This window comes from Periplaneta americana, chromosome 2 (genome assembly GCF_040183065.1).
Source record: "Periplaneta americana isolate PAMFEO1 chromosome 2, P.americana_PAMFEO1_priV1, whole genome shotgun sequence".
Classification (NCBI taxonomy): domain Eukaryota; kingdom Metazoa; phylum Arthropoda; class Insecta; order Blattodea; family Blattidae; genus Periplaneta; species Periplaneta americana.
In genome coordinates this window covers 197629472-197643922 of record NC_091118.1, presented here as the reverse complement: position 1 = coordinate 197643922, position 14451 = coordinate 197629472, and the positions used below count along the sequence as shown (strand labels likewise).

The following is a 14451-nucleotide window of genomic DNA, read 5'->3' as shown; positions in this document are numbered from 1 at the left end:
ATAACTCTGAATTGCTTTACAGTCAATACCAGAATAGATTCACTGCACACAAAGTTTAATTAAAAATTAAGCAAAGACTATGTCAAATACGAGATTATCACGTTTATTAATAATTAAAAAGACTCTATGAAGGGTTCAGAGTCACAGTGGGCCAAGCGACATTTATTAAAAATGGAGGAAGCAAGGGTTAAAGTTAAGCGAATACCATATTTTAATAAAGATTGATTGACATATCATTTAGTTGTAATGTGCATACTTTATATCACTTGTTTTATGTTTCGTTAAATTATGGTATTCACTTAATTTTAACCCCTGTTTTTTACGTTTTTAATATATGGCGCTTGGCCCACAATGGCTATATTATCAAATCACGTTACTTGCAAAAGATATACTAGTTATAAAAACAACTAATCATTTTGAAGTACTTAGTTTTATTTCAGTACTCATTTTTGTTGGCGCACTATACATGGCATGTTTACAGGATTGTTTATAATCATAACAGGCTACAACATCTTTTGGTGAAATTTCAGGAACTGGAGAAGCAGACAAGTTATCAGAAATAACGCCAGTTTTATTTTATTAATAATTTTATACCTATTCTTTTTCAGCTCTAACTGTTGTATAATATTATGATGTATAACCATGAGAATATGATTATTCACGTTTCCTAATGTATTACAAAAATTATTTAAATTCCCATTTCTAACAACATAATTATTTCGTGGTGCCCATAGTTATGTTGAAATTTATTGCACAAAACTTAACTCGTACACATAATACACCATTTTTATTCCTCATTTATCAGTTTACTCCAACTCATTTAACATTCATAAAATATTTGATTTAATAGTTATTTATGGTACTTGTGAGGTAAGTGCATCTTTATTGCGCGAGTGGAAAGATTTAAGCACGAGGCGTCAGCCTCGTGCTTAAATTACACGAGCGCAATAAAGATCACGCTCACAAGTACCATACGTAATTTTATCCATGACCACAACGAAAAATTATGTTTTATAAAAGAAAATATGTTGAAAATAAGTCCTCATATAATCACATATCATGGCATGGATTTTAGAATCGATACGTGCACTAGATAGGTTATGATGTAGGAGGCCATGATTAGTGAAGAATGGTATCTAAGGCGTTGGATAAATAACAAATTATAATTAATTATATAATTTTAATATATCTTTTTTCACTTTAAACTTGTATTTTCGTCTTTTTGAAGTTTTAGGGATTATTTAGAAGTGTTCACGGGACTAATGTGATTAAAATAATTTCACATTTTACTTCTGTAAACTTAAGAGGAATATTAAAACGTAATTAATCATCGTGTCTGTTTAGCTCAGTTGACGATCGCGTGTTGTTATAAAATCCTATAAACGCAACTTCGTAGGTTCAAGTTTCCTCGCCTCCCAAAATGTAAATTATTACAAATTAAAAAAATACATATTAGATATGAATGCAATACTCAAATTACGACGTAGCAGATAGAGAAAAGAGAAGGAGATTGAGTTTATGTATATTTAAGAAATGGTAATAAAGAAGTAGAGGTAGTGACATCTAGTAACTAATATATTAACTTCTTGAGTAATAGTTGAATGGAAAAGTATACGTGTGTTTGCCCAGGTACTAGGAAAATACTAATGAACTGTGAGATAAAGTTCAAACTGAGAGGTAAAGTCTTTATCTCACTAGTGGAATAAAGTAATGTTGAATAAAAGCCTACTTTACAAACGCAAAAGTATTTAGTAAGGTCATGTTTTTCGTTACGGTCATGGATAAATAATATTGTGTATGAAATATGAAGTGAGTAACAATGACAAACTTTCACTGAAAAACTTTATTACATTACGTAAGAAATAAATAATTAAAGACTTAAATATTTACTTATTTGATGAGAAAATTGTGGATTAAGTTACGATAATAATCTGTACGTTTGTCGTTGTTTTCATTTTAAATTTTTACTTTTTCCTCACTATATTTTTATGGAATTTACTGTTTTCCAAGCCAAGGTAAGGTGAGTGTTTTGAAGAAATTTTATGTTTTGAATCACTCCAAAATAATCAGAAATTAGCGACACATAAAATAAGTTTCATTATTTTGTTCTGATGTGCCTATGTGTGTGTCCGTCGCAGATACAATTAAGCGTGTGCTCAAGGACTACCACGAGAGAATCAACTCGTTGGAGGACGCGAAGTTCGATCTGGAATATGCAGTTAAAAAGAAAGATTATGAGGTAGAATTTGTTTTTTTCATTAACATCGCGTTCTTCTTCGAATGGAAAGTTGTGTCACTGCGGAGCTATTCTCTTTCTAATACATACATACAGCCATTCCAAGTTCATGTCAATTTTTTACAACAATCTTGGATAAAGTTTTAATTTAAAGAATACTGATTTTTCAGTAGCCCACAGTTTAATATGTTTTGTTTTTACACCGGAACGATATCAAGGTACAAAATTCGAACTATATTTAAATTCGCGTGACATTAATATAGCGAGAGATAGTGAAATTGAACTCTCTACCGATTTAAAACAATACACTAGCTGCTTGCAATAATCTGAGAACGAAACTGTTATATAAATTTTTGTAAATATTGCAAGATTAAATTTTAATTTAAATATTGAAATATTCTGCAAGTAAATTATACTCAGGTAATGTAGCACAATAATTCCGTAAGTAACTAAAATCATCAATATTTACTCTCATTTTCATAAACTGGTATTCGTAATTTTAGGACCTTAAAAAATCCTCAAGATTTTAGTGTAGTTACATAATTTAATAATTTCATTTCTCTGTATTGCTGTATTCCATTTTAGATACACATTTAAGTGATCATCAAAATAACAGTGAAAAAGATTTTTTCGAACGCGAGAAGTCCATGAACTTGGAAATACTTTTCTTTTCTTTAAATTTATGTGTTTAACAATGCCTTACTGTGTTATTTTTGTAAAAAGAAAAAGAAGAAAACGTGTATATCTAACAAAACTTCCTTACATTTCTTTTGCAAATTCTAGTTTTATTTCGTTTCCAGATGAAGGCCTCAGATATGTTAACATTGTGGGCTTCTACATTAATAACTCTTATGTGCTTTTATTCTTTAATTTAATCTATGTTCTTTCTTAATTTCTTTCTAGTTTCTCACCGAATTACTCGACGTGATGAAATATCCCTATTTATATACTTACTTGCATATTTAAATGTCGCAGAAAACCTTTAAGATTTTAAAATGTTATGTGGTATATTGTGCCGTCTACCGCAACGTACACACTTGTGTTCACGAAATCCTTCGCTGGTGGCCTCTCAATACGCCGTAAATCGACCAGACTTTGCCAATAACTGAATTTATGTTGCTTACTAGTGTTTATGCAGTTTTACTACTGCCTATCAAATTAAATTCAATCTTTAGAAATTCACGTAACTGGGAGAGAATTCAAATTATGTATTTTCTTCGACGTGAATAAATTTCGGCATATGGAGGCCTCTATGCAACAATTACAAGTGTATTTCAATACATCCATTCTATATTACTGAATCTAAAAACTAAAATGGCGCAATCCTTAAGAGCTGTTAGAGTTAACATACAAATTAATTATATATTAATTTTTTCTTATATTAGTACGACTTTTTTTCGAATGAAATGTCATACAATATAAATAAAATAAAAAAGAGATAAAAATATGTCCTACTGTATGAAATAATAATAATAATAATAATAATAATAATAATAATAATAATAATAATAATAATAATAATAATAATAAAGGTTTATTGACTCTGTTTAACCTTAGCTGAATACAGACATCTTGAAGATATGTTTGTTATTCTTTTACTAGCATATTCGAATTTATTTACATAATTTGTAATCCCATATCAGAGGTATTTATTTTGTCTACCTATCTGAAAAACATTTTCTCTCCACTCTGCCACTGATTGGTCCGAACAGCATGTGTGACTGCAGTTTGCCTGTTTCCTTTCCTCCAGCCAACCTCAAGTCCGTCATCAATGCGTACCACAGACGCATCGGCATTCTAGAGGGCGAGAAATACGACCTAGAGTACGAAGTGGCCAAAAAGAACTTGGAGGTGCGACCCCGTAAGGTCTCTCCTTCGTAACATGCAGTCAGAAGTCACGTGATAGCTTTCCTTCCTGCTACGGAAAACCGAAACGCATGTTTCTGTGTTATTTCATTGTGACTTTATAAGACGCGTATCTTTACTAGAGGAAGCGCAAAGAAAGCTTGCCCATTTCACTGATGCGCAGAGAACGATATTCGGACCTCGTGCCGCCATGCTCGTTACAGGGCCGCTATGAATCACCTAATGCTGATTACAGGGCGCATTCGAAAGCGCGGTCTTGAACTGTTCGTGTCGTGGAGTGTTGCTGTGCAGAGCGGGTAGAAGCCAGCGTTTGCGTTACGTATTCTGCGTTTTATCCCTGATATCAGGAGTTTTATAGAGTTCAAAGTGTGTTTGTAAAATAACAGAGTTCTGTATAACATTCTATGTACTTAACAGTGCCCCCAGTTTCGCTCTAAATTAGGAAGTGCTAATAAAACGTTACACAGTCAAACTAGGGAATTATTTATAACGTTTATAAATGTATGAAAAACGAAACAGTCTCCGCTCGTAACATAAGGAGTATATACAGATTAAAATAAACTGACCATAGTACCCTAGTTATCGGAACATTTGAATAAAATCACATAGTATTAGTTATTAGTGTTTTATTACAACGTCAAATATCAATTATTACATATTTCTTATAACATCTTTGTAATTTCATTCAGTGATTTTATATGTAAAAGAATTCGTGCTTCTGTATGTTCAACAATGTTATGTTATTAGTTACTCTGCAACAAGGTTTAGGTTCTGTTACATGCGCTGTGATAAATATCCAACAAGTTAGAAAAAGAAGACTATAGAGTGGCCATGTTGTCCTGTACAGCGCTCTTTGCGGTGCCACCGCGAAACACGGCAGATCTGAGCTAAGCGCCCACCTTTGTAAAAATTCGTCTGCTTACAATGTTGTATAACGGAGGTAAGAAGTACAAAAAAACGAAGAAAAAACATGCCTGTTGTGAGTGCTGCATATAACTGCAATGTCAAAAGGAAAAAGACAACTGATATATCATATTTCATGTAAATTTTATGAAGTTAAGTCCATAGTTTTGTTAATTAGCAGCATTTTTTTTTCATGCATAAATGTGTAATAGCGCCCGGCATAAACAAAATAAATGGTTCACTGATAATGTACTTAAACTAAATACGGATAAAACCAATACAATTCCGTTTCAGACCCAGTGAAAAACAAATAGCAATACAATATTAAAACTGTATTTCGACACCGGCATCCTTTATTTTTGCTCCTTCTGTCCTTACTGCTTATACAAGAAGACGATGAGCTGTAGCTTATAAGAAGTAGGCCTATTTCGAAGACAAACGATTAATCAAATAAATGGTTCACTAGTAATGAAGTTAAACTAAATACGGATAAAACCGCTACAATTCCGTTTCAAACCTAGTAATAGCAATCAAATATTAAAATTGTATTTCGACACTCGCATCCAAAATAACGCAAAACTCTGGGGTAGGTCGTATTGTTGTTAGTATTTTGACTAGAAGGGCATGAAAGATGAGCACCCACGTGCAATAATGGTGCAAGTATGAATATATTTCGTAACTACTTACCCCATTATTTTACGTGGGTGCTCAATTATACACTAATAATTATCTGTGGTGCCACAACCCTTGAAAGGCTCAGACAGACCAGCCGGCTGTTGGCCTCACGTTCACATTTCGATAATAATTATACTTTACTGTAACAAAAAAACTGCGTGTTTTGTCATGTTTCACCCACGTTACAAGCTTGGAGGTAAAGGTTGTTTACTACAGATAGGGCCTACTTTCATTCTATATCTTATGATATAGTAAATAGTTTTGCAACGTGTAGAGACTGGGAAAACAATTTAATAAAATCATCCGAATCATACTCGTTCATTTTATAGGCAATCTTGCAGGTCGCATTTAAAAGAACCTAGGAATATAAACATTTTCTTCAGTATATTTGCTAGGACTTCTTGTCATACTACATGACAATTTTGCTTAGGTTATTCTTTTAAGCATGCCTTCTGGGAATAGCTAAAGTGTTTTAAATTTAGCGTACATTAGTTTAGATTAAGTTCGTAGCACGTATTTGACGAAATACTAGGTTTTTCCACTTCAGTTTAACTGATTTATGCAAACGAAATTACGACAGCTGACGATTCTAATGTCAGTTATCACCACGCCCACTTTGTTTTGGGCGCATAAGTTCATTACCGACGGTCGTTCAATTTTCTTCAAACATGGTGGCGCAATGACCACTCTATATCTTTCTCTTTCTAACTCGTTGTAAATCTCACTCGAAACATCAAGCCAGCAGACCACTGAGAACTGACGACAGTTTGCCAATCGAATCGAAGCGAGGGCGAGTGCAGCCGAACGTATCCGAAAGTTCGCGCAGTTACCATGACAAGCTCTTCTTGCGTCTACTCTACCAATAAGTTCATCAAATTTTTAATTAACATTTTTTAAACAAGCACATAACTTACAAGTTAAGAGTTAAGTGTTTATTTTCATTTTTTATTGGAAACTTTACTATCCTTCTTCAGGAAAACATTCTTCGAAAAGCAAAAGAAAACTTCAATGCAATAACACAAATAATAACTAGAAATTCTTTCAGCTCACGTGATTTCTGAAGCAGGATTACGGACGGAGAGATTACGCATGCGTAGAAGCCAAATCAAACAATGTAATATTATGCAAGAAATTGGTTGGCTTGGGAAGTACCGCAGTTGATGGGTGCGATTATAATGGATTAAAATTAAGAAAAGAGCCGTACTGTTTTCCTTTTCGTTAATTTAATCCATCGTATTAAGAAAACTAAAGCGACTCATTGCAGTATTAAACCATCGCTTATTAAATGCAAACTCGGCCTAAGCACACATACTTAACAAGGTCACTAAACAGCTCACAATATTTAAACATAATTTTCACATCCTCCTATTGCATTATTAAACTGTCATGTCAGAAAATATATCAGCTTCGTTGTACAGCGAGTTATTATTCTTTCTTAACTTTCGAATTTTGGTTTTCTTTCTTTTTGTTGTTGCTTCAACTTCTTAACCAACACCGCCTTTATTTTTTTGGGTAGTTTCTGCGCCTCGTGTCATTTTAGTGTACTTAGTTCTTTAGAAAGTATTCGCCCTATAAGTCTCCTTGTCCTAAAATAGTTCCTTTTGCTCCTTACGTCTTTCCTCAGAAAGCTCAAGCGAGCCATCCTTGGGTGAAAGTGGAACTTCTTGTTAAATATCAAAATTTCATGTTACTAACTAAAATATTTCGCCCAAGGATTTCCTATTAAGCTTTAATGTTTTATAGTTATGGTGAATCACTCTGTCTGAATGATTTCTTTTGGAATGATTAGTCATTTGATCCCAACTATCAAACGCGTTTGAAATGCGAGTTACTCAAATTTTAACAATTTTTTTTTTGTTTTAATTTTGAAGAAAATTCAACGCATAGCAAGGTCTATCACGTAATTTTCTTACTATAGCACTTAATATTTTCCACAAAATGTAACTTCAGATGTCAGGTGTATACTGCCAGCAAATTCATAAGAAATATTTTACTTTAATTGAACTGTGGTGTAATACAGACGTGGACAAATTATTAGCAAAATTGAAGATTTTTAGTATATATTTTTACAAAATATGATTCTTCAATTTTGACTACATTTGATATTTTTGCGTATTTCCAAATTATTAGCAAAATTGAAGATTTGTATTGTAGTTTTAGAAAATTTAACTCTTCAGTTTGGACTACATTTGATATTTTTGCGTATTTCCAAATTATTAGCAAAATTGAAGATTTGTATTATATATTTTTACAAAATTCGATTCTTCAATTTGGAATACAGTTGACATTTTGGATATTTCCAAATTATTAGCAAACTGAAGATTTTTATTTTATAGTTTTACAAAATTTGACTCTTGAATTTAGACTGTAGTTGACATTTTTGCTAATTTACAAATTATTAACAAAATTGAAGATTTTTATTATATATTTTTACAATATTTAACTCTTTAATTTAAACTACAGTTAACATTTTTGCATATTTCTGTCTACTGTAATGATAGAAATATGCAAAATTGTCAACTGTAGTCTAAATTGAAAAATCAAATTTTGTAAACAGAATGATCATAAAAATAATCAATTTTGTTAATAATTTGTCCACGTCTGTATATACCCGCAATAAACCTTTTAGGCACACATACATGGAAACTCCTGTTTTTTATAACACATTATTGGTTAAAAAGTTCTTCTTTGCTGTACGCGTACAGCAAAATAATCGTCTTAATTACCATTATAGGCAAGTTTCATACGACTTTTTGTGCTCGACCATATCTCTAACTTGAAATTATTCATAAGTATTCATGTTATTCCTATCTGAGGAGCGGAACTAACCTTGTGCAGTACCTCGTAAATTGTGAGATGTGTGCAGACGCGAAAGTATTGATTTTTTCCGAGAAACATTGAGATTGGTGGAACACCTGAACTTTAATGAATAGGTGTACTTTAATGAAGTCCATTAAAGGGCTGCTACCAGGTGTATAATTACTACATTTCGGCATGGTCGAGCATAAATATTATTACGATTAACTTTTTCGTACGAATACCGCTAAGTTGTCATAGTAACATAATATATTTTGTGCGAGATCGTGCGTATTTGCTTGCTTTCCCCACAAAATCAATACGCGGTAAGTGTGAAATACCACATTCAGTATTCCCAACGTAACACACATAACAATTTCCCTATTCTTACCGCTTAAGCGTCGTATTCATTTTACTGCTTTAGGCTTTTAACATATTATTTTTAAAGACGTTCAATATAGTAATAATTATAAATTGGAAACTTACCACTGCAATTTCACCTAAATTGCACTGTTAATTATTGTTTTTAAATATTTGCAATAATTAAGTAAACTCTACAACACCACAAAAGTTACTGCATTTGTAATGTAAGTAACATTAAGGAAGCCGTGAAAAAATCAACAAGATTCCAGACTCATCATAGACTGGGGAAAAAAAAGACAGACGTAGATCACGGCTTAATGCAGTATAGTAAATACAGAAAGCATTTTATAGGGACAATGTTGAAGATAGATATATTTGTTTTCCAAAGTTGCCGTCATTGAACAGAAACAAACATGGAGATTTCATTGCAAATAATTAGAAATTCCTCTTTCAGGTATGTAATAAACGATCTTCGCACAAAATAATGTGCGATACACGAGCGGTATGTTTGTTTTCATGTTCTCGGAAATTAAAAAAGCTCAACTACGTTTCGCTTTTTCAATCTTTTCCTCGAACATGAAAACGTCAACATACCGCTCTTGTAACGCATATTACTATATAATTAGACGCACTATAAAGACAATGTAGTATTAGAAAGCCGTGACTTCTAGCGTGCTAAAATCACAATAGTAGGTGATTAATTAATAAGGTAATTAATTCACATATAATTAATGTAGTTGAGCCAAAAAAAATTCTATGTAAATAGAACGAAAGTGTCTTTCGCGCACTCGTTCCGAAATTCCCGTCTAACTCGTACACAAATGTATCACTTTCTGTCATAGTTACGTAATAGTACTATATTACGATACAAAGTTGGGAAGTGCTTTTTACAAAATCGGAGAAAAGTTTGAAAAACGAGAACAGCGAGTTTCTCATTTTCTGAGATTTTGTAATGCACTTCACAAACGTGTATTGTACAAAATTTTTTGTACCATCATATTTTTAAAATTGCAAATACAATATATTTCGCATTGAAAATTTAGAGCAATATTATTCCAAAGCCTTCGCAAAACTGCACTGTAATGGTAACTAAGTAACAATAAATGCACTGTAATGGCTCTATTTCAGCATAGTTTTATGTTATGAAGAATGGTTTCCCTAGAACAAGTTTCTGTGTGGGAATTCTAACTTTCAAAACCTAACAACGATAGCTGTAAATATAGCAAAAAACACGATCGTGCAAAAATAACTATTACAATTCAGTTCATAATGATAAATTATATGTAGGCCTATATGCTCAACACTTTTATACATCGTCATTTCATGAACTGGATATTTAACATCATACTTATCAGATTTAGAAAAAACAACATTCTTACATAAATAGAAGAAGTAATATGAAGGAATGATCTGTTTACTGACAAATAGGCCTATTTCTTGAAATTGAAATTTTAAATTAATATTTTTATTTTGACTATTACACTTCTACTACGTCACACTACTTTTGACCATTAAAACGGTGCGAAAGGACGTCTTTCAACCAATCATGGCTGCTTATCGCACAATTTTATCGCTTCCCTAGCATTTGTTTAATTTTATAGCGTCCCTATCATTTGTTTATTTTTATCACTACCCTAGCATTTGTTTCTTTGTTTGCCAACATTTCAAACTGCACTGGTCTGGACGTCAAAAACAGAAAATTACAAACCACTCCAGTCAATGCACAGCACTTTCAAATATGACTCCCATTGGCATTCAAGAACAAGAATTAATAAAGATCACTGGTCATAGCTATGGATCTTCCCTGAAACCCTATTTACAAATAAATGAAAAGCACCATTCCGAAATACTGAATAAGTTGAGGGATACACCATGTACATCAACGAGTTCACTTCTTTTACGCACACGTCCAATACAATATCAACTGAACCACCAACCACTAAAACATTCAAATTTGAAAATTGTACTTTCAATAATATTGTTTCTTTTAAAATTGTTCATGTTTATTTTTTATTTCATCATCGTTAATTAAAACGTTTCTTGTTTATTTCATCATCCCTAATTAAAACCTTTCTAACACTCGTTTATATTATTTAAGTTATATTTGTTATAGCTTCTGATATATGATATTATGAATAGTCACGTATCAGAGATTGTTTAATACTAAGATTTATTGAAAATCATCTGTCAAGTGACGTTTATTACTGGGATCGGGATAATTGAAGTGGAATGCAACTGTTTTAATAAGAATAAAACTGAATCAACAAAGCCTTCTTGACTAGTAACAGTTCACAGAGTTCAATGATGATTCCATAGTTGGCACAACTGATACCGGTAACAAGAAAACATAATCATAAAACACTACTGCCATCTAGCGTAATGTTGAGATGGTACAATAATACATTTGAAGACAGTTGTATTTTCATAAGCCTATTAATATTTTATTGTATTGGAGTACTTTGTTACTTCTAATCTTTATATACTTTCTTTTAATCGTGTAATAGTCAATTAAATCCCACACAGGTTTTGATTTTCTCTAGATAAATCAAAACCTCTAGTGATATTACTGTTGATAATAAAATTTAACTGCGTATGTTATGTATCTTTACACATTCACACAGAGTGATTTTCAGTTCGATCTACCATGATGGTAGAAATTCTGATAATTCAGTAGTAAAACGCTTTTGCTGTTTGTTCAGCGCTTATAACCTAAACATATCATCTACATCCGTATTATAGATGAAGTGTACATTCAAATAATCCGCATAACTAAAGCGCTTGAAATATAATAATTTAACCGTGTCCACGAGATGTTGGTGACTTCTCTGGCTACATGCTGTACATTACACTGCCGAGTGATTGATTGCTTTTATCATGTTTTCTGTTTACCAACGTGTTACGCTTTTTGAAACATGTATTTCTTTTTTAATTTGATGTTTCCATGCTGTTTGTATCTCTATATTATTTTTCTATAGCAGTTTATTAACATAATGAAAATATTGCAATGAAACCTCTCTTCAAAATTGTCGGAATTACAAAATATTCCTTGCTCTACAGTTTTGAAGAGAAGTTGTGATCATAGACAAGCTGATGCTTACAGCATTAGACGCATTTGTGATGAGATCTCTATTGGCATCTTAATAGTACATTATGCAACGAGCCTATAATAGTAGTAATTAAGTCGCGAGGATGTTTATGAAACGAGTGCAAGCGAGTTTCATAATTTTCATACGAGCGTCTTAATTACCATTATAGGCAAGTTTCATACGACTTTTTATGCTCGACCATATTTCTAACTTGAAATTATTCATAAGTATACATGTTATTGTTATGTGAGTGAGTGCAATAGCCTACCTCATGAATTGTGAGATGTGCGCAGACGCGAAAGTATTGATTTTTTCCGGGAAACGAATGTCGACGACCTTGATATAATCTAGAGAGTAAGATAAACATTAGTCTTGATATAACCTTGAAATTGAAGTCGACATTGAAAAACGAGATGACAAATTGAATTCATTTGAATATTATTTACAATTAACGCTAATTATTACAGTAACAGAACGTAACCTTCTGCGACAGTATTGGATTTCCAGCCTCCGTGACCTTTCGATAGTTGCCTTTCGATTGCATATCCGAGAATAATCGAAAACCTGAACTTTAATGAATAGGTGTACTTTAATGACATGCATTAAAGGACTGCTACCAGGTGTATAATTACTACATTTGGGCATGGTCGAGCATAAAATAATTTAAATGAGTCTGCATTATGCATATATATATATTTTGTAAATTGTTTAAAAGTTCTTATTTGTAATACTATGTTTCAATCTGAAGAAACTATCATTTCAATTTGTAAAAAGAGTGAGACCGTAACTACTGATTTTTTATCACAAGTAGAGTAGAAGACGGGGCCAGTTTCCGGAATCTCAACACATTTGCGTCACTGTGACTAACATAATTCTCTTTCTTGTGCTTCTTGCTTCTTCATCTCTTTCTCTCTGTTTTAGCTGAACTTCAAACTATTTGCAAGCAATATTGGAACAAAATTTACTTATTAGAGGGAGATAAATGGGAACTAGAGAGAATAAGTAGATTGAAAGCGTTCGAGGTAAACAAAGGGCTATTTTGTGCGAGTGTTTAATTTCTTGCCACACCTTCTATCCAAGTGATCTTTATTACTCTAACGTTATAATTTTGTTGTTCATTTGCCCATCTTCTCATCCCCCAATGCGCATACCTCGACACCTCCAAGAATGGAGCACGATATAACCTCACATCCACCCATCTTCCTCTTTTTCTTGAAGACCTCTATCTGTGCTTACTTTCAGGATCTGACGTGAGTCACTTTCCACTGAGATCTGAATATATTTATCATGTGTACACTCTTATTCCAATGTTGCATCTCGATAGTTTCAATTTTTATGTACTAAATATTATTAAGGTCCATAAAATATTTAACACTTACACCTTCGACTTCACTTGTTGACATAAGAAAGTTAAACTTGTCTTCGTGAATGTCACGTTGTACAGTACATCTTGTCTGAAAATATTGTGTAAATTCCTTAAACACTTTTAAATACTTATACACTTCCTCTGGACCCACAGGTACTTAGAAGACATGATCATTCCTCTGAAAGTCTAGTTAAAATCCCTTTTAAGAACTTGTGACACGTACTAGTCATTCGCACTGTTGCCATTATACATAGGATCCTATTATGTACAGTATTTGAGGAAATTTGATATTAACTTTTGTAAATAATGTAATAGTAACAGTTTAGTTACAATCGATCAGAAATTCTGGGGTCTTACATGATAGATTTACTTCTATGTAAAGTATTTAAAGTATCTTTCATTAAATTAAAATTTACGGAATGAAAATGTTGCAACTATTCATAAATTCAAAAAGGCTTTATCTTCGCCAGAGGCCACCGGCGTGGCTCAGTCGGTTAAGACGCTTGCCTGCCGGTCTGAAGTTGCACTCGGGCGCGGGTTCGATGCCGGCTTGGGCTGATTACCTGGTTGGGTTTTTCCGAGGTTTTCCCCAACCGTAAGGTGAATACCAGGTAATCTATGGCGAATCCTCGGCCTCATCTCGCCAAATACCATCTCGCTATCATCAACCTCATCGACGCTAAATAACCTCGTAGTTGATATAGCGTCGTTAAATAACCAACTAAAAAAAATCTTCACCAGTTTCAAAATGATGAATTTAATTTCTTATGACACAGATGTAAAAAAAAAGCGCACGACTTAATTCATAGATTTATTGTTGCAAATCCTACGTAATTCATAAAAATAAAACTAAATGCTATAGTGAAATAAAAAATATGTATTTAATTATATGGATGAGTTAAAATCGACGGTAAGTTCGACCCATAGATAAAGTATAATGAAAGCCAATTTCTGTGTTTCTGAAGCAAATGAACGTGTCTTCTATAATGCCTCATATCATATATAATGATCACATAAAATCCTAAATTTATATCTTGATTGAACTAAAAAAATATAAACTACAAATTAAACTCATTATCCAGATGTTTTGGGTGAAGAATCCAAGGTGTTGTGCTATTAAATTCACAGAGAAATCATATTGGTTGTGAATCAGAGTGTGC

At 32.6% G+C, this 14451-nt stretch overlaps 1 protein-coding gene across 1 annotated transcript in view; it reads left to right on the top strand.

Moving 5' to 3' along the window:
- The window catches only part of wupA (wings up A), a 187420-nt gene that overhangs the window by 152555 nt on the left and 20414 nt on the right, over positions 1 to 14451 (top strand). The window contains exon 11 of the mRNA XM_069819299.1: positions 2139 to 2239. Within this exon, the coding sequence (XP_069675400.1) occupies positions 2139 to 2239 (101 nt within the window). The remainder of the gene's footprint in view (positions 1 to 2138; positions 2240 to 14451) is intronic.